The 20,267-nt window shown below is 36.7% G+C and overlaps 1 protein-coding gene across 1 annotated transcript in view; it reads left to right on the top strand.

Moving 5' to 3' along the window:
• Positions 1-20,241, top strand: part of CCDC73 (coiled-coil domain containing 73) — a 73,848-nt gene extending 53,607 nt beyond the window's left edge. Inside the window, 10 exon segments of the mRNA XM_054172013.1 lie at positions 3,502-3,630; positions 3,939-3,998; positions 5,588-5,692; positions 7,797-7,907; positions 8,399-8,565; positions 10,792-10,819; positions 10,910-11,069; positions 12,181-13,716; positions 16,175-16,308; positions 19,354-20,241. Coding sequence (XP_054027988.1) covers positions 3,502-3,630; positions 3,939-3,998; positions 5,588-5,692; positions 7,797-7,907; positions 8,399-8,565; positions 10,792-10,819; positions 10,910-11,069; positions 12,181-13,716; positions 16,175-16,308; positions 19,354-19,569 — 2,646 coding nt within the window. The 3' untranslated portion in view covers positions 19,570-20,241.
• The last annotated feature ends 26 nt before the right edge of the window (positions 20,242-20,267 follow it).

The raw sequence follows: 20,267 nt of genomic DNA, 5'->3' as shown, positions 1-20,267 counted from the left end.
AGTATTTGACCATCCTGTTCTGAATGATGGTGGAAAACTGAAGTGGAATTTATCTTCTTAGCATTTTAATAATCATTATGCTACAGCACGTTGCTCTGGCAGTGCCTTATTTTGCAAAATCAACAAAAGTGGAAGTTTCTGTGTAAGTACAGTTTTAGAAATAAAAGTTGTATATAATAGAAAAATTACTTTTTCCTCAAAATGCAGTAATTCTGGGAAAACAGAGTTAAAAATGAACAGTATAGTGAAACACACCCAAAATGCAACCCTTTTTCAGTGTTCCTCTTTTCAACAGTTTGCTTGTAAGAGATTTTTGGAAAGTTAGGTATGAACTAAATCTGTGATGACCCCTATTAGTTCAGCAGAACTTCTGTTTGTCTCTGCAAGAGAAGAGCAAAAAAAGTCCCTGAACCCGGTAAGAAGTGAGCTGAGCTAGTTTAATTTCACTGTGGTTACCTTGTACTTAGCCTAACCATTGCAACAGTGATCTTAAAGCTGTCAAGTGTTTCCTTTGTTGGGGGATGCATCTGTTACAGAGCTGAAGGGGACCTACAAGAGATACAAAGCAATGAGAAAACTTTGATGATTAGAAGAGTTTGGAAGAGGGATTACCAGCCTGTTTTCACTTGCTGCATAGCTGAAAGAAGTCATGATAGCAGCAGCACAAGTTGGGACAACTTACAAAGCTGTTTTTATCTGCCTTGGAGACTTGACTGGCCTCTAACAGCTCTGACAACTTGTGGCTTCAAACTTCTGTCCTCTGTAGCCTCAGTGCTGGAGTGGGAACGAGTATCCATAGTACAGAAATCTTAATTTGGCTGTCAGCTCTTATCACAGCCATTACTTTGACTCAGACCATGATGATCTCACACATTTGTTCTTAATGGGAATATGAAGTTAGTGAATGCTATTCAACATTTATGGATAAAAATAAACTAATCTGCAATTTTAATGAAATTGCAAGTATATGGTGGGGTGTTAAATATGTACAACAGTAAAACCTGGATTAAACTGAGGTTCATTCTCCCCAGGCTTAATCTTCTGGGATTTGTGGAAAGGAATATTATTTGGAGAGGTTATCATTTCCTTTTGACATTGCCTGCTTACACATCCAGTTCCTAAATGGACTGTGGCATAATTTCCTTTTCAGTAACATTTATTTAAGGATGTGAACATTTAGACATTCAATGTGGTAGAATTCTTCTCAACCATTATGAAAATGCTTGCACTGAAATCTGGCCAAGAGAAAGGCTTCTTTAACTCTCCTGCCTAAAACGATCTATGCTGCTCAAGGCCTGAAAGATTACAAGAGAGTTGTACTAATCTGGGAAGAACAAAAAGGTGTAGTTGGAATTTTGGATTCAGTTAATGTTTGTGTGAGGTATCAGCTTTGTTTTGGGAGGTGGTTACTACTGCCTATGCTGGCTGCTTTTCAAGCCCCATGCCAACGCTTCATGCTGGTACATGTATTTGTGTGGCCTTGAGGGAAAGTCGAATGACAATTTTCTATTGATCAGAACTGCATTTAAAACAAACAAACAAAGGCAACAACGAAAAAACAAAGGAAGCTTTAGTTTAGATCAAGTCACAAAGGAAAGGAGCAGGACTACTTTAGTGTTTATTTTGTCTTTTTGTGTTTCTTTTTTGACACTCTTGACTTATGCTGCCTTTAAGTGCTTCTGAAACAATGTCCCTAAGTGTTGACAGTGAGCCACACATCAAAAGAATGAGTTTAAAGCCTTATTGTTCTTTCTTAGTATTCCCCCCAAACTGATAAAATTATTTTCCAGATTCAGTTTAATTTATAGGTTTTGAATACCACTGGTGATCTTATTAGTGAGAGAAGGCTATTAGGAGAAAAAGAAAGATACATCCATCTGCTATATATACAAAGAAGAAAATCTAGTCATCATTTGTATCTCAAGAACATGATTTACTTAGTGTGACTTGTTCTTCCCCTGTGACAAAATAGCAGGAAGATTTTTCTGGACACAAACTCTGTGTTTTGGAAGATAGATAGTATGAGGTTCATAGCAGGCTTTTGCACCTGCTTATGGGGCACACAGCCTTGGAGTTGTGCTCTGTATAACACATATTGTTCCAGCTCTCTGTAAAGACTGGTATAGTGCACCTTTTCTTTTTTACAGAGTTAAAACTGCTTGCACCTTCTGTCACGTAAATGTAGGAACTTTACTTGCACATTTCATTACAGAACCCTTCAGTAAAAACAGTGGAACTGATACATGTTTTGATGGCAAAAGCCTTAGTAGCTTACAGAATATCACAACACTAAAGCATTGCTGTCTCTGGGTTCTGTAATTGATTCTTCAATTACACTTAGTACTTACTAGATCATTATAGATTTATTTATGACTGAAATATAGGAGAAATAAAACTTCTAGAAAAAAAATTTAAAGTAGTACCTATACTTGTATTTTCTGTAAAACTTTGTGCATTTCAGCTGCAACGTGATCTTCCCTTTTTCTTTTGTACTGTTGTATGATTTTGTCCAGAACAGTTAAACCGTTGGTCTGTGATAAGATGGAATTCCAGTTTTGTGAAGAAAAGTTAAACAGACCAAACTTAGTTGTTAGATAAAACTATTACCATTCTGAATGCTTGGTTCACCACTATGGCATCATGAAGAATTCTTGATACTATCTGTGAACAGCATTCATAACCTCTGCTATTTGTCTGAGTAAACGTCAGGGTGCTCAAGGAGAGAGCGATATTAAACAGACTACCTTGTACCAGAATGGGAGGGGTGGGGGAGAACGGGGCACAATATTTATGACTCCAGGAACTATAAGTTGTAATTTAATGAGATCAAAGCATTTGCTGTTTATTTGCTGCACTAGAAGCTTGGAATAAACTGGTTGGAAAACAGATACCAAAAAAAAAAAAAAAAGAGCAGGATATTTAAAAGATTATAGAGACTATAAAATCAAAGGCGTATTTTAGATGAAAAATTCTGTTGTAGAAGCCTCTAATATAAAATTAATTTAGCATTCTCCTGAGATTAAGTAATTAATGTTTCAGGAAAAGCAAAGATCCTCCAAATTTATAGCCAGTTCCTGTTTTTACCAGATAGTTGCTGTTCTTCCTTTTTCCCTCTTGATTCCCAGGAACATGCCCAGTAGTAACAATAGGTACTTTATTCCTGTTGTGTATCTTGGTTGAGGAGGTTTTACCAATAGCAAATCAGTGCCCACCTCTAGTATACTTCTTGGAAGAGAAAATAATGAAGTGCTTAAGTATCATAAATACATCAAACCCTAAAATTAGCACAGTAACATTTCAACTCTGGAGAGGAAAAAAACCCCAAACCTTTAAAGTTTAGCAAGTCAGTCTTACAAATTTCAGTGCCTCTAATTTATTCTGTTGTTCCAATACATTATTTAAAAGTAGGGCAGGACTTGGGATAGTTTAAAAGATTTGTCTTTGTTTTGAATTGCAATGCCTATACTGGATGAACTATTTATATGTGTTTCCTGTGTTAAGGAACTGAAGAAAGTAACTACAGACTTGATAAGGTCCAAGGTCACATCTCAGTACAGGGTGGGAGAAGAAAACATCAATCTTGCAGCAAAGGAAAAACAGTTTCAAGACCTGCAACAAAAAATCAGAATGGTATTTTGGTGTTTAAACAAATAAAATTTTTGGTGAATGTTTTCTGTTCTTTGTTCAGCAAACATTATGGCAATGATCTCTCTGATGCATAAACAATATAATAAAACTGTTTCCAGAACAACCTTTTCTAGGGAAGTAACTATGCTATGAATAAATAGAATTGTATAGTTTAAAAAAAAAAAAAAAATTCAATTTCTTTAAACAGCCTCACTATGATTCACAATGTCACATCAATACAGTATTACTAAAGAAAAGGACAGCAATTGAGAATGTCTTTTACTGGTCTTTATGTTTTTTGGTTTTTTAAGGAGACTGCAGTTACGAAAAAAGTTCAGGAAGAAAACACTCACATTAAAGAAGAAAAGCTGGTGAGTTGTTAATACAAATTCGCTATTTCAAAATCACTTAGGAATATATGTGCTATATTTCATATTTCAGTTTCTTCAATTATTAGACTAAGCTCTTAAAAATAATTAAATTCACTTGTTTACTCTTCAGAAATACTGTAATACTAAGTTAAATAGGATCTTACTGCTCAGTTTTCAGGTGTATTACTAGAACAAAATCCATTATTTATCACTTTATTCCAAGCCTTAACTTTTGTCTCTGAATTCATATGGGAGAAATTTGATCTGCCCATAAAATAGTTGTTTACATATCAGCTCAGCAGACATAAGCAACAAGGTTTGCATAACAAGCTTGCTTTTCTGCTTTCTGGTTGCCAACGGTTTACTATAATACCAGTTAAAGTTGGAATAACGTGTCAATCATATATAAAGGAAATGGTATTCCATTCATACAGAATAGGTACATTTAGAATATTAAACTACGCCTATACATAGCTGAACAGAGTTAAGGCTGTCTTCCATTGCCTCATTACTCCCACAGCCCTGAATTCACTAAAAACATTTATATGGAGCTGCTCATAGCATAATTCATACACATGTTTGGCCTGTATTATCTGAGAGGGACTCTCTTTGGCTTCTCTTTTTTCATTCTGTGTAAATTTCCAGGGTTTGGTTAATTGGTTTTAACATACAGAGGATTTTGATATAAATCTAGGGAGGGCTCTAGTAGAGATGAACTCCACTTTCTTCAAGAACTTGGGTTAGAAGACCTAGATTTCTGTACTACATCCCTACAAATCCACCATTTGGATTAAGTGCAGATGTTGGCTTCAGTGGTTCTTGGTGAGGCTAAATATATTATCTAAGTTATAGCTGATTTACACTGAACTGTATGCAGAGAAGGAACCTTGTCTAGCTGAGTGAAAACTATACTAGTTTTAAAAGACATGGCCAACTGTACTACTGACTTCTCAGATGACACCAGGCAAGCCATTCCACATCTCTGTGGTTCTGTTTTCTAGATGTAAAATTGAACTAAAGATTAAGCTCAACCCACCACAGAGTGCGATATACATGTAATGTGTGTTAGTTCACATCTATTAGGATTTAATACAGGAGGCACAGAATAACTTCACATAAGGGCAATCCTTTAATAGAACTAGTTATTTACCTGTCATATAATTTCTATGGGATATTCTATATTCTCCAGAATCATAAAATGGTTACCATAAAATTCTTCTGTTACATTAATTGAACTTGCAGTGGGATTGGATTTTATGTATTTTATTCAGATTTGCACTGAAGTATGTTGAAAGCATCACTGGATTGTTCATTTTAAGACAATTCTCTGAAAAAGAGTAAGTTTTAATAAGTTCTAATGATGTTATCTTCTCCAAGGCAAAAGGCCAGAAAAACATGGTGGTGTTCCAATTTCATCCTCCAAACCCTTCCCCTCTACTGATATTAGATTGTATTTTTCTATACATGACTTTGCAGACACTTGCAGAATAAAAATTAAGTATGTTAACTAAAATTCATGAATTAGCTAATATTTGCATTTCAGGAAACAAATGTTATTCAGTATATTCCAATTTGTTTGTATTAATAAGGAAATTCTCAGCTCTCTACAGTGTGTGCAGGAACTGCTTCAGCGAGTAACCCAAACGAATGTTAGAATAGAAAGTGAATTAAATGCACTGAAAGAAGACTATCAGGTCAGATTTTTCTTGATTAGACAAGCTGCTACTATCTGTTATGTAAGCCCAGAGCTGTTAAAGACATCTGTATGCTTTTCAGAACTTTTGACCTCACTTCCATTGCTCCCTCAGCTCCTTAGCTGTCATCATGAACCTTGAAGCACAGGCTGTGGTTTCCCTCCTTTTGTTCTTCCCCTAAAGTAAATCATGGTTGCCATTCTTATTTGCCATTTCTGGAGGGTAAAACTTGAATTTATTTGTGCTTGCTTTTAAGTATTTTGAAACCAAATTATTTTAACTTTCATGTCTCATAATTTTCATGTAGGTGTAAATGTCTTTACTGGAAAATACTTCAAATTTCAGATCTTCATAGCCAGAGCTTTTATTAGAGCATAGGGTCTGAAAAAGAGCATATAATTAACCATCTCTTGCTATGTAGTCTGATGTCATATTTATGCTAAATGTGCCAGTTAACCACACTGGGGAGTGCGTAAATAGGGCTCAGGACAGTTTAGATTCTAAATCACACTAGCAGTCAGATTGGCTCACACTAAAAGATTAAGGTCATCAGTTCCAGATGGATGTGCCATGCAGAGTCAGGTACAGCCATTGATTAACTAATAATAATTATCTACTCTTTGTCCATACATAACCTCAACTGTTCTATTCTTGCTTGGCCTGTGTGAACTAAGATTTCAGTTAATTTCAAATTAAATTTCCTGTGTGCGCATATACTTTTGTTTCTAAGTAAATGCTTCTATGCTAAATTGAAATTAGATTTGCTTCACATAAGCCTTGTCTTTTAATAGACGTGAGCAGCCTGACTCCTGCCACAATATAAATACACAAACTTTGCTTTTTGATGAAATAAGGCTAAAGATCAGTTATGCTCTTCTAAAATGTCATTAGACTTGCTCTAGTAGAACAAGGAATGCGAGGAATTCAGGTAAAAGCATCCCTGGAGTTAGAGCAGGTTTATCAGAGAGAGGTGGTCTTGGGCTCCTAGTTGATAGAGCTACATGAATTCAGCCAATGTACTGCTGAATTCTCTCATCCATTTAATTATATATTTCATCAGAGAAGATCCATTATGCACAAATCTTTGCATGTGTATGCAAGGTATTCGGAATTTTGCTAAAGTTAGTACCTGTAAAATATATATGTAATAGTGTGGCTAAATGAACTTAAAAACTGGTGCCATGTGAATCAAGAAATAGACTCTTTTTTTGACAAAAGATTAGTTAGGAAAGATGCTTCCATAACTTAACATCTTTCAACTGGACTTCCAAAGAAGCTCAGCAGATTCATAAATATGTAGCTGGTCATATAGCTCCATGCATTCAAGTTATGTTTACATTATCAAATATATTTGTGCCATCTACACAGTAGATAATGGATGCAGTAAGTTCATTATCTTCCATATTGTTTGCTATAAAAATATGGTAGGATAAAAATTCCAGCAGTACCTGAGACATGTGAAGTAACTCTCAATTTATACAGACGGCTTTAATTTAGCCCAGTAAAGCTGAAAGAGTTAACCCAAAAATATTGCAGGTACAACAAACTGAATATAACTGTTACTTCAATGCACTCCTATTTCAGTCATCTAATAAGGATAAATTAAAGGACAATCAGATGTATATTTCATGTTCCAGTAGATATACTCTGGCATTTAAAGTTTGTACAGTTTGTAAGATAGGTTAATAAACAATTTGGGATAGAAAAAGTTATAAGGAAAAAAACACCCTTCTTTGAGCATACTGTAGGTCTTCTTTTGTTAAGTACACTGGGTCAAGATTGTGCTACATTTCATATTCCTCATCTATGGACTTTATATTACTTTTTCAGCACATTAAAACTTATGCAGTGAAACTGAATAATGGCAAGTATTTTTATACCCTTTTATAGCCATTTCTTTTTTCATAACCTCCCCCTGTTTCCTGTTAGCTAAACTATAAGCACCTTTCTGTTAATTTATGAAAATTATTGTTGAGATAGCACATTATCACTGATCTGTATGGCACTTCCAGCATGTTAGAAGCAAAGGTCCAAGCAACATAAAACACATCAAAATTCATTAATGTGGTATTGATTATTTTTTGGATAATTAATTTTATTGCAGACCCTTGAAAGAGATAATGAGCTGCAAAGGGAGAAGGCAAAGGAAAATGAAGAAAAGTTCCTTAATCTTCAGAATGAGCATGAGGAAGCACTAAGAACTTGGAAGAAAGATGTAGGTTTATTAAATTAAATGTTAGAGTGCTAAGAGGTTTTTGAAATGGTCATCAAGCATTTCAGGTAATTCTTACAAGCCAATATTGCAGAATATTGCAGAAATAATACAGTAAAAACAACTGATTTCTTTCCCAGTAATAGAGACTTTTCTAGAAAATGTAGCTTTAGCAGAAATGCCAAAATGCTACAGATAAAATTCTCACTTTTTTGAGCATTGCTACTTGAAATGGTGGGAAAAAAACCCAAACAAACACCACCACAAACAACTAAGAGAAGGTATTGTCTGTAATGGAAATGTGGTTAAAATTCTTATTTGAATGAAAGAGCTCAAAATTCACTTACTGTGCACAAAGAAATGCCTTAGGATCTATACCTTCTTTTAAGGATTTACTTTAATTTGCTAAGTTCATATCTGTGTAAAACAGTGCTTTACATATGTGAACATGCAGTAAAATTTGCGGGTTTGTGCTCTGTGTACCCTCATTGTAGGAGGAAAACATGAGAAGAGAAATAGAGACTCTTAAAAATGAGTTGAATTCCTTTAAAGGTGTTCATAGACACCTTGAAGATCACCCTCCTCAGGGAAATCAGGATTCTGAGCAAGTGCAAAATCTTCAGGTGCGTGTCTCCAATAGCTGCAGTACTTCCTGTTTCTTGTAAAAGAAATATTAGAGAATGAATGAGGCACACAACTGTTTTTGTAATCTAGCTGTCATGTCCATTGATCTTCCTTTGAAGCTGCTAAACCTAAAGATTTATCTTATGTAATCGGTGATCTAAGATCCCATTAAAATTTAGTGTACCCAGAGAACATTCCCCTTCTATCCAGAGGGGAACTTGTATCATAGAAGCTTGAGATGTTACCTTATTAATAAATTCATACATAATACCGGGCTGGAGCACCTCCCCTATGGGGACAGGCTATGAGAGTTGGGGCTGTTCAGCCTGGAGAAAAGAAGACTTTGTGGAGACCTTATAGCAGGCTTCCAGTACATGAAGTGGGCTTACATGAAAGCTGGGAAGGGACTTTTTACAAGGGCTTGTGGTGATAGGATGAGAGGGAATGGATTGAAGCCTAAGGAAGGTAGATTTAGACTGGCGATTAGGAAGAAATTCTTTACAGCGAGGGTGGTGAGATCCTGGAACAGGTTGCCCAGGGAAATTGTGGATGCCCCCTCCCTGGAAATGTTCAAGGCCACATTGGATGAGGCCTTGAGCAGCCTGGGCAAGTGGAAGGTGTCCCTGCCCATGGCAGAGGGGTTGGAACTAGATGATCTTTAAGGTCCCTTCCAACCTAAACTATTCTATCAATCTATGAGCAGATAGCAGTTAATTTAATCTATCTTTACTAAATCCTATTTCACAAACATATTTTGCATGGGTGTTTCTCAAATACTGTGGCAGACCCATTGACTTTGTATTTATGTAAGTTCTCTGGAAGTGTGGAACTAAGTCCACTTCTACTCAGAGGAATGAATTTCAGCTTTTGTAACATAGGACAGTTTTAGTTTAAAAAACCACAAAAATCAAACATAACCCTTATTTCACTCAGCCTCTTTAAAAATCATCAAAGGCATAGCAAGCTCAACAAGTAATGAATGCTGAAGGTAAGAGATTCCTTTATGCAGTGCAAGTTGAACTAGAACTGAGCTTGCGTTGCTGGGTGAATCAAATCAGCGTTCAGTTCTATATTCAGAGCACAAGTGGTAGAGTTCAGAGATGGTCCTTTGGATTTAATATTTACAGTTTCCACACCAGAATAACAGGGGAGACAATAACGAAATATGAGGAAAAGTGAAAGACATTTCCATTGAAACTTCAAATCGAAGATGGAGTATTTGGCAGACAAAAATTGGTTTTAGGACCCTTTTCCATTTGTCATGATTCCTCCCTACCTCCATATCAGCAAAGCTAGGATCAGGATGTTTCTGTGACCTGTAGAAAATTATTTCCTGTAGTTTGTATTCTGCATCATCTACTATGCCACCATTGCAATAATTCCATTTTTTACCAGCATTGTCTACGTGCCTCCCTCCATTTTGCAATATAGTCTGTCCTCCCCACACATCTGCACAGCACTTGTACTCTCTTCCCACATCCCAGTCTTCCTTTTACAACACCTCCAGTCACCCAAGTATCTTCAGCTTTTTCTCACACTTCTTAAGGCCAAACCAATACTCCTGCTTCCTCCTACATCTACCTAATTTTATATGCTATCTTTAGGGCAAGTGCCAGCATGTGCTCCTGCCTTCAGCTGACAAGCAGTTGATGATGATAAAGGATGCTTCTTTTTCTTCTTTTTTTTTTCTGGTGGAGTTTTATTCGAGTGTTTCCTCACTATTCAGCTTCTAGTTTTCACAGAACTTTGTCTAATGCAGCTTTCAGAAATAAAGACAAATACAGCTGTAGTATTAGACAGTGACTAAAACTTAAAGCAAACATATCTTTCAGGCTTTTACTTCTGCTGAATTTGACTCAAATTCAGGTTAAAGAGCAATCTGGGAGTGAATGAAGATCTGACTGACAGGAACTGCAAATTCATTAGTCTTACTTGCCTGTGAATTGAAGTTGAAAATCCTAGGTGGTTTGTTAGGGGAAAAAAAATAAATAGCGTGTGTATGCATGTGTGTTTCGAGTGTCAACAGCAATCATGCAGGTTTTTCTGCAGGCAATTACTAAGCAGGTCACAGATTTATCCAGCAGACAATGGAAGTAATCCAGTTAGCATATGTACAACACATATTCTTTCCTCTGACAAATTCTGCCAATCTGTGGAACTGTTCTCTGTGAACCATACTATAGCACAATCTGATTTCTTTGCTAATCTTCTAGGGTATTAGTCTGCTTTTCACTCCATGTACATTTAAGTTTGTATACTTCAGGTCTTTGGCTTACATCAGAATTGTAAAAGTAATTGTAAAGCTATGTCCTGAACATTATTCAGTGACTATAGTAAACTAGTAAAAAATATGTATAATCTTTTGCTCCTTCTTATGCTAGAGTGGTGAAGAACACTCAAAAACCAGTGATATACAGGCTGTTCAGGAAGAAAATACATGTATGGAATCCACCATAAGAAAAGATAGTAATTTTGGACATGAAGAAACTGAAGTACCAAATGCAATTCCTCTAAGCACTGCGGAATTACAGATAGAGCAAAGTAGTAACACTGCTTGGATAACAGAGATAAGTAGTATTGAAGAAAGACAGAGTACAGGTACAGTATATGGTAAAAGAAGGCTCGAATCTGAAATTAAATGGGTTTGTATTAGCAACAGGAAAATTCCTGGTGTCAGTAGTGCTAATTACAATAAATTCACAAAGCTCTGAATGAAACCACAGTGCTGTCAGTGGCTGCCTTGGGACATCAAGTTAGATCCATGTGCTGTAACCCCTCAAGCTGTTGTAATTCTCTTTCTGCATGCCAGTTCATGAAGTGAATAGGGGTTAGGAAGAGCTATAATGTGTATAGCAGTGTTTGGAAACAAAACCAAGGCCTTTCCCATAAAGCAATGAAAAAAAGGCAGAGAGAGTGACTGTGCTGCACAGGACATTGAAGGTTTCTTTGTGTGGATAATCGTAACACTTTCTGTAGAAAACATTTTGAAACCAAATCAAGGAAATTTTTGAAGCCACATGAAGGAAATGTACTCAGTGTAGCAAAGATAAATGGAAATTTAAAAGCTTATGAACTGCAAGGTGATTGCTTTAAAGGATCAGTGCTCACACCTTTCTGGTACCGCAACGCCTGTTATTCCTCAGTGGTTCACTACCATCAAGTCATAGCACATTCCTTTTGATTTGAACATAGTCCCTAAAATATTGGGGTTTTTTATTTTCCATTTATCTAAAACTGCCACTTTGAAAAAAAAAAAAAACCAGACAAATACAACTGCAGTAGTAACCAGTAGCATAAACTTCATGTAGCCACACAATGGTTGATTGAGTATGTGTTACAATTTCATAATGAATACTCCTCTCAGTAATAAGGCTGGCAGCTATCAGTTGGGGAATATTTCAACTATAGGCCATATCTAAATTCTACAGCATGTTAATCTATTTTCTGTTTGAACAGTTTATCAATATTTTACAAGTTACCATAATGCAGTACTTCGGTAACCTTTAATGGACTAGTGTGTGTACTGTAAGATCTGAAATACCAGTATTGATACTCATCTTGAATCCATCTCTTTGGAAATTTTAAATTCTAAAACATTACTTTAGCTTCTGGGTTGTCTGTCACTAACTAGAGAATACACTTACTCTAACAGATTTACAAGTTCTTGAAAACAGTTTTAAGGATGAAGTTAATGTTGCTAACCCTTATGAAGAAAAGCCAAGGGAGGCTTCTCCCAGGAATACCCTCTGCACAGATACTGATTTAATTACTCAAGGACAGACCTCAGAAATTTGTGTCACTGAGTGCAAAGAAGCAGAAAATCTAGGAGCAACATGTAGAATGTTACTGGGTGAAAACAGTGCAAATTCAGAACAAAAGCTACAGGACAGCCATAAGCCCCTGGCAGCATGCCACACACAGACAAGAAAGGTCCTTTCAGACAGGACTGACACTGTAGGTGCCTGCAGGAAAAATGGAAGTCAAGAGACTGGCTCTAACAAGCCAGAGCTGTGCGGTGTTACAGATGAATCAGTTTGTAATAAGGCAGAAAAAAAGTCAAATACTATACAACACAACTTCCTTATACCTGAAGCACCCCAAACTGAGTGTGAAGCAGTTGTTTGCAGTGAGAACAAGGCTGTGTGTAAGAGGAGTACAGATAATCATCAAGCTAAGGAAGCAAGTTTTCGCATTCTATCTTGCAATAAAGAAAATTCTCAAACAGAATGCCAAAGGTGTAGCTTGCTGAACAACGATAATTCTGTAGGCAATGGATTACATGAACCAGAAGGAAGTTTGCTAAATCTGAGTGGTCTACATGGAGACAAACTTCCTTTTAAACAGACACACATAGATGCTGAAGACAGAAATTGCCCTGAAAATGCCACAAATGTCAACAGAGATGGTGCACTGGAGAGCACTGGTGTTCCACTGACTGATCCTCAAGATCCACCAACTACCTATTGTGACAAGGCAAGTAGTGATGATGCCACAAAAACCCACAGCGATAATGTGTCTGTCTGGGGTACATTCAGTTTATACCCCCCAACTACAGGAAGTGGAAGAAATATGGATGACTTGCGCAGCAAGCAACCTGAACAAGGTGGTGCTGAACAAACAGGGAATGCTACAAATGCCTGTACTTCATATGCTGAAGCCCCAGTTGAGGCTGATGCTCTTGAAATAATTGCTCATAAGCCTCTGCCAGCAGATAGGATTAGTACAGATAAACTAATTCCATGTAAAAAAGTTAATGATGATATTCAGATATGCTCCATCAAAACCAGACATTCCCTGGAGAGTAATAATTTAACAAATAACACATTGTTAACAGAGAAAAAAGACTCACTGAATAGTACAGTTCCAGGAAGGAAGTTTGCTGAGGGTCACCTGGAAGAATCGTCCTCTTTGCCCATGAGAACATCTGGAAATTTAGTAAACATGAATGGAAGGTCGTCCTTTGATCTTTCTGCCTCAGATAAAAAAGCTGAGAAAACTCCAGTATACTTCAATTTTTTAGACCTCAGTTCTTGTTCAAGAATAAATCAAATGAGAGGTCAAGCTACATGGACTTCAGCTTCCAAAGAACCTCCCCTTTTGAAACTACCATGCTTACTGGAACATGCAAATGTTACTTCAATAACTCAAAAACTCAGTGAAAATATTGACAGAAGAGAAACAGGACTAGGTAAGAAAGATAAATATTTGTGTTTTGAAGCATGTACTGAATATACTTAGAAAAACATTATCAAAATATGAAAATTCTGCCTCTAAGTTTAGTGTAGTGTTAGAGAAATGTAAACCCTCTGACATTTGTTATATGGGGAAAAAAATTGAAAGATGAGGTCTTCCCAGTAATTCATACTATGAGTTCAACAGCTTTTATTTCCTCAACTTTCTGGTCAAATAAGCCTTTATTTACCTTTGTGAAGGAAAGGCAGTGCAATGGGAGACTGAATTTTTATAGGCATTTCTAACCCTAACATTGAGCATATTCTGTCAGGGCCCTGTGTATAGCTGAAAAATACTGAGCAGCTTTTAGAACTTAGCCAGTACCCTCATCTTGCATAAAAATCAGGGTAGCTTTTGGATCAGTGGATGTTTCTCTGAATGAGACTTAAAGAAAATTTACTTTTTAAAATTTAATTGTACATCTTTAATTCAGATGGCAATCTAAAATCATCTGAATGTGTGAAAGGAGAAGTTTCTATTCCTTGAAGCTCTGGAAAACACACCTAGCTGTTGAGACTGCTCACCGAGGTTTTTCACCTGCTGTTGGCACTTGGGGCTTATTTTATTTGAACAATATTTTACATATGCAAAACAGTAAATAGAAACTTTACTCCATGATTCCAAATCATTACTGATGTGGGAAAACTGTATTTTAGATTTGTTTTTCACAGTTTTTTGAAGTTCAGTTTCAGGAGTCTTTGTCCCTAAAACAAGAGGTGGTGGCACAGAAGCAGGATCCTGATCTCAGATGGTACACTCTATTAATGATGTGAATTTCAGTGTCTGTTTCAAGAAAATGAATCTGTAATTACATGGTATTCTGCATGTATCTTCTCTGTGAGAACAGACAGCACTATCTGAAGTTCTTCCATGTGCTCTTCATCATCTTCCTGCTAGAAACTTTTCTGGATGTGAAGCAGTGTAATTCCAAAAGTGACTTCAAGAAGTTCATCCAAAGCAGTTAGTAGGGATTTTAATGTAGCTCTAGTTCCCCAAATGAGTTGCCTAGTGAACAGTACAGCCACCAGACCTCTTGAATTCTACCAGAACTTCTCAATGAAGGTTTTGGTCTGGGTCTCTTACATGCCTCACTCATCATACTGCCTAATTGTGCTAAGTCCTTGCTTCAGCTTGCTGACTTTTCTGAACCCTATATTCTTTTGGAGACCAGAGAACCTTACTGTTAGGGCACTCAGGAGTCATTGTGGTACTCAGCACTTCCAACTTCCCAGTTTTATTATGGCTTGCTTTTGTTTTGTGTTGTTTTGTTTTCAGATATTTTACTAAATGGCAAACCTGGAGTGGCACCCATGTGGACAGTGTCCCCCAGTTGTTTTGAGGGGTTTGTTTTGTTGTGTTGCTTTTTTTTTTTAACTTACTGAAGCAGAACAGTTTAGTCACATGCAAGACCTAGAGGTAAAGAGCATTGGTGAAAGAGTTCAGTAAAGTCTGTCTCAGGGGGGAATTAGTTTTTACCACCTAACCACAGTGCAGTTATTTATGCAATGCTGGTTCCCAGAAAGCAGCCACTTCACATCAGTAAATAGAGGAATGAACTGGGAACAGGCAAGATCTTCCTGGTGAACTCTTAGAAAAGAAAACAAACAGAAACTCATAACTGTTTTCCTCTTCCTCCCAAGAGAAAATGCTAATGTTCTTAATTAACTGTTACATAACCATGAGGTAACATGTACTGTCACAGCAAAGCAAAGATTTTACTATTGTAGCAGTGATTGACAGGCATCTGTGTAGTGACAAACCAGTTACTGTTTGAGTAATTGTGAGAGTACATTTATGTTTTGATTTTTCAAGGAATTTGATGCTGGTTTCAAAGGAGTCTATTAGCAGTGCATAAGGCCACTGCAGAATAGGAGCCTTATACTCTGCTATGATTAATCTGCTTATTTGCCCATCCTGCTTTTAGTGGATAGCTATACTCTGATTTCCTGAAATATTAGGTATAGCCACTTACAAAAAGATTCCTTATTTTAAATGTGTGTGGTTTATCTAAATCCTTCACATTTAGAATGTATTTTTTAATGAAAAGTCACTCTGGAACATGATTATCATTTTCAGGAGGCGAGTCTTAAAGTGATGCTGTTTGAAAAACAAAACCCAGTTATTCAGAATACCTTTTCTATACAGCACAATTTTAATTTCTCTTTAACTTAATGTGTGAAAGGTATGAAACATTTTTCATCAGAGTAGAAAAATACCTTATGTTTAGAGTCAAAATAGATGCAGAAGTATATGAAAGAAAAAAGAGGGGAAAGCCTATGGGAGAGATTTAAACTGAAACTGACTTTTTTAATTTCATTTTTTTTAGATCAGAGGTAAATCAGAAGTTTAGTTACTTTACAATTAGTGCCTAGAGACTGAATTGCAGTTGTTACCATTTCCTTTTTGTCAATCAGCTTCTACCAGTCTTAACAGAGCTGCCGACACTTTGAATATCTCTAGTATCCACCGAGAGCCCCAGGGAGACCCCAGTGAAGGATGGAATGCTACAGCAAAGACTTTTTATGATTCTTCTTTTCCCACAGAACATGTAAGTCAATTAAAAATATTGCAGACCAGACCTCAGTGAGCTAATTCCACAGATATTTGTACAACTGTATGCATCTGGATACTTTAAGACTGAGTCAATCTCCAAAATAATATCAAAAGGGCAACAAGGCACCATTTTTCACAATTAAGGTTGATAGAAAGCAGCAGGAAAAAGTCACAGCATATGAATCAAACAGATGCTAACCAGTCTGTTTGGGAGGGAAGGAAAAGGGTAGTTCATTGTGTCCCTAATAAAAATCATCACCTACCCTAGGAGTTAAAAAAAAAAAAAAAAAAAGGCAAAGTAGTAACAGTACAAAAACATCGTTTCCTTCATGACTCGATAGGAACACATTATTTAAAAGCAAATGAGAGACTAAAAATTGAGCATATGTATTAATGTATTAATTAGGGTCTATGTATTCATTCTATGCTGCAGTTGTGATACCACATTTAGAAGAACCATTGAGTAGGATGTAATTACACAAATGTGTAAAAGCAGATAATGAAATAGAAACTTCTTTTCCTGTAAGACAGGGATGGCATTAGCAAGGGCTCCATTTTCAGATGTACATTAGACTGTGGACTATGAACAGTTGTAAATGCTGTGTTAGGATTCAAACTAATGCCAAACATGTTACTCAAAAGTTATACTATCATTTACACCTGCAGTTCACCTTCCTTTTTAGAACTTCTAGAGGTACTTCTCAGGTAGTTACGGCTATTTCTTTGGATGAGGTTTGAGGTCAGGCTGTATACTTTTCAAATGACAAAGCTGGCTGACTTCAGCAGACTTACCAGCTCTCGGTGCCCTTAGCATTCACATTCTCTGAAACTCTGAAGTGAAAACACGAGTATTTTAAATTACTCAGCTTTCCGAACGGGATTGTACTTGGGAATGACAGCAAGGTGGATTTTTAACCAGTGGGGGTATTTACTGTGTGTCTTGTTTTTTTTCTCACTGAGGTGGAGCCAGGAATTGAGTGAACTAAAATACCTACTCTACAGCTAATACAAAGCTCTATTTATTAACAGGTTTTGGTTGTACCTACTTTGTTACCTTCAAACTAAAGCTCCTTATGTGCAGGAAAATTAAAAACTGAGATGGACAAGAGTGCCTTGCTAGTTTGCCCTTAGATTATTTTCCAAATAGCTAATTATTATGAAATCTGTTTGGGATATTGCAGACCACTCCCTCCTTTCTGTACTGGTGTCATTCTAATACCTTCTGTCCTCAAATTTGTCATTTTTATGACCGATGTGAAAAAGCTGTTAGATTAAAACTAGGCTCAGCAGTCTGTTGCTGCTCTGTTTATTTGAGTAACATGTCTGATTATAACTAGAGCAGATTTAGGCCTTCGTTCTACAATTTGGGTAATCTCATTCAACCAAAGCACAGTCATCTAAAAAGAGGTAAAAAACAAGAAGAAATGCTTCAGGTGCACTTAAAATTCTAGCAAAGATATGAAGATCTGTACATACCTGAGCACCAAGGCAATGATGAATAGGCATACTCGGCTTGGTTTAAACACAAGTGCCTAACTGCAGTCATACTACTCAGCAGCGAATGGCTTATACCTATGCATCCCATAGGCTGCCATATGATTCACTGCTGGCAGCAAGACATCCTTTACTTGCATTTTATTGTGGAAAAAGCTGAGGTTTTTTGGTCTGACAAGAAATTCTAAATCCACTGTCACAGAACCATATTAAAATTACATTTTTTATATGTACACACACAAACATAACCTCACTGCAATTACTTCTCCAAAGTGAAGTCTAAATGCTTGTTGTCTTCAGTAAAAGCTAAGAAAAGTGTCATGGCTTTATTTCACCTCCACATGTTTTTTTTTCTCTTGGATTATTGGTATGGGACAGATGCAGCCCTATGTGCTGTTCCATAGAGATATTGACTAGTGGCTTGCAATGATCTGTTTCTTTCTGAGGAAAAAGCATGGGAGTGTATGCTTAGGGCCACTAGAATGAACAGGTTGAAAATGTTATTGCTCAAATTGAAGAAGAAATTGATCTCCATTTCAATGAGGAAGTAATTGTTACTGACCTGAAGAAGCAGTATCTTAGCTGCATGAACAGACTATATGAACAACTTCAGTGAAGTTTATTTGTTCATATTTTAACTTCAAGAAATGCTTGTGCACTGGGGAAGGAGAGTTTTAGCACAAAATTAATCTAAAAATAAAGATTCGGGGGCTTCCCGTTGGTTAAGACACAGTTGTCTTTGTATTAAAAAATAAATGAGCTGAGGGATAAGGCCTCATCTTGCAATTCCTGTAAAAGAATTACCCTAGCATGCAGAGTATTAGACCTCACTTTACTGATTCCTCAAGAACCACTGCAACACTGGCTCTGTGTGACATGGCTTTGTGTGCACCTGTGCTTGGGCAGGTGGCTGGTGCTGCATGCTGGCCCACCGAGAGCCACACAACATGGGATTACATGTGCAGAGCTCATCGCTCAAGCAAAAAGCTGTTTCCCTGCTGTGTTGCCATATGTGTTTGATTTGGATAGGTATGAAATATCTATCAAATAGTAATTAAAATTATTCAGAGAACAAAAAGATCTTTAACATAAAAACCCCAAGCTATTACAGATCTTAACGATGTTTGCTTTCTAATCTGTACAGCAGAGCAGAGAGGGAGTTAACACTATAAACCTCATGATTTTGGGTTTTGTTAATCAAATGCTTGCACAGCAATAGAAATGTCAATTGCAACATTAAACTGTTTAATTAAACTATTTATTTTGCTAATCTGCATTCTAGTACAAGGTTGTCTTTTTTAATCATACTCGCCTAGGCCAAGTCTTATATTAAGGTTTGGTTTGTGAAATATTTGTCACTATCATGTTTTCTGAATTAAAGCTGAAGCAAGCACTTCAATTTAAATGTGTTTTTTCCAACTGACTTCTCTTTCTGTTCACATTGCCTTGCAAATGCAAACCTCATCCAAAGTTCTGTTCACACTGCCAGCAAAACCCAACAATCTGAGACTTTTTACCTGAATTTCACTAGACTATTAACTGCTAGGTTTGTACTGTCAGCTAAAAAAAAGGATTTACTGCTTTACAGAAGTCTCCTCACATGACTGTAACTCCAGCAAGTCATGGAAGTGCAGCTGGAGAAGAGGACAGATCTTCAATTCATAACTCCATTATACAAAACCAAACAGAAGAAATTGAGAAAATCCTGAATGTGGAGAGACTTCATTCAGCAAGAAAGAGAAAATACGAAGAAGGCCAGTGAGGATCGGTGTCTTTTAGGCACAGATAAATCACTTAATGTAACCAAGATTTGTAGAGGTATTGCTGTGTAATGTGGTGTGTGTGTACTGTACTTTCATGTTCAGTATAGGCTTCTTTAATGTTAAAAATTTGATACAATCCCTAGTAATAACCTCAGTTCTGTTTCTGCAATCAAATCCAAGTTCTTATGGATTTTGCCTGAAGTTGAAGTTCACAAGTTAACGTTTTAATATCCATCAAGTAATACTAAATTATTACTTCAGATTACCCTTCTCCTGCTCCTCAGACATTCTGGTTTCTCTGTTAGATTGCTCATGCAGTTTTCAAACAAAATCACCTGTAGCTATTTCAAAATATAGTGGTTTCTGCAAACATTTACAACTCAGAGTGATTCTTAAGTGGCAGAAGAACAGGAAAGCTTTCCGCTTACCATTGGTGCCAACCTATTGAAATATCTCTGCTGTAGTTTATCTAAAGCATCAGGTATGATTTACAGAGGTAAGGCAGCAGATCTTGCTTCACAAAGCTTCCCTTTTAACTGGTTCACACTTTTCCTCTTAGGGTGTAGGGGAAATCTATTTTACAATTACTTGCACTTCATTTTTCTGATCTCCTTCCCTCCCTTCCCACACTTCTTGCAAAGGAAGAGTCTCACATTGTGAACAAAAACACAGCCAATATTACTACTGTTTGCTGTTG

Source organism: Dryobates pubescens, chromosome 22 (assembly GCF_014839835.1).
Source record: "Dryobates pubescens isolate bDryPub1 chromosome 22, bDryPub1.pri, whole genome shotgun sequence".
NCBI lineage: Eukaryota > Metazoa > Chordata > Aves > Piciformes > Picidae > Dryobates > Dryobates pubescens.
The sequence above is the reverse complement of the archived record's forward strand: the minus strand, read 5'-3'. Positions and strand labels throughout refer to the sequence as shown.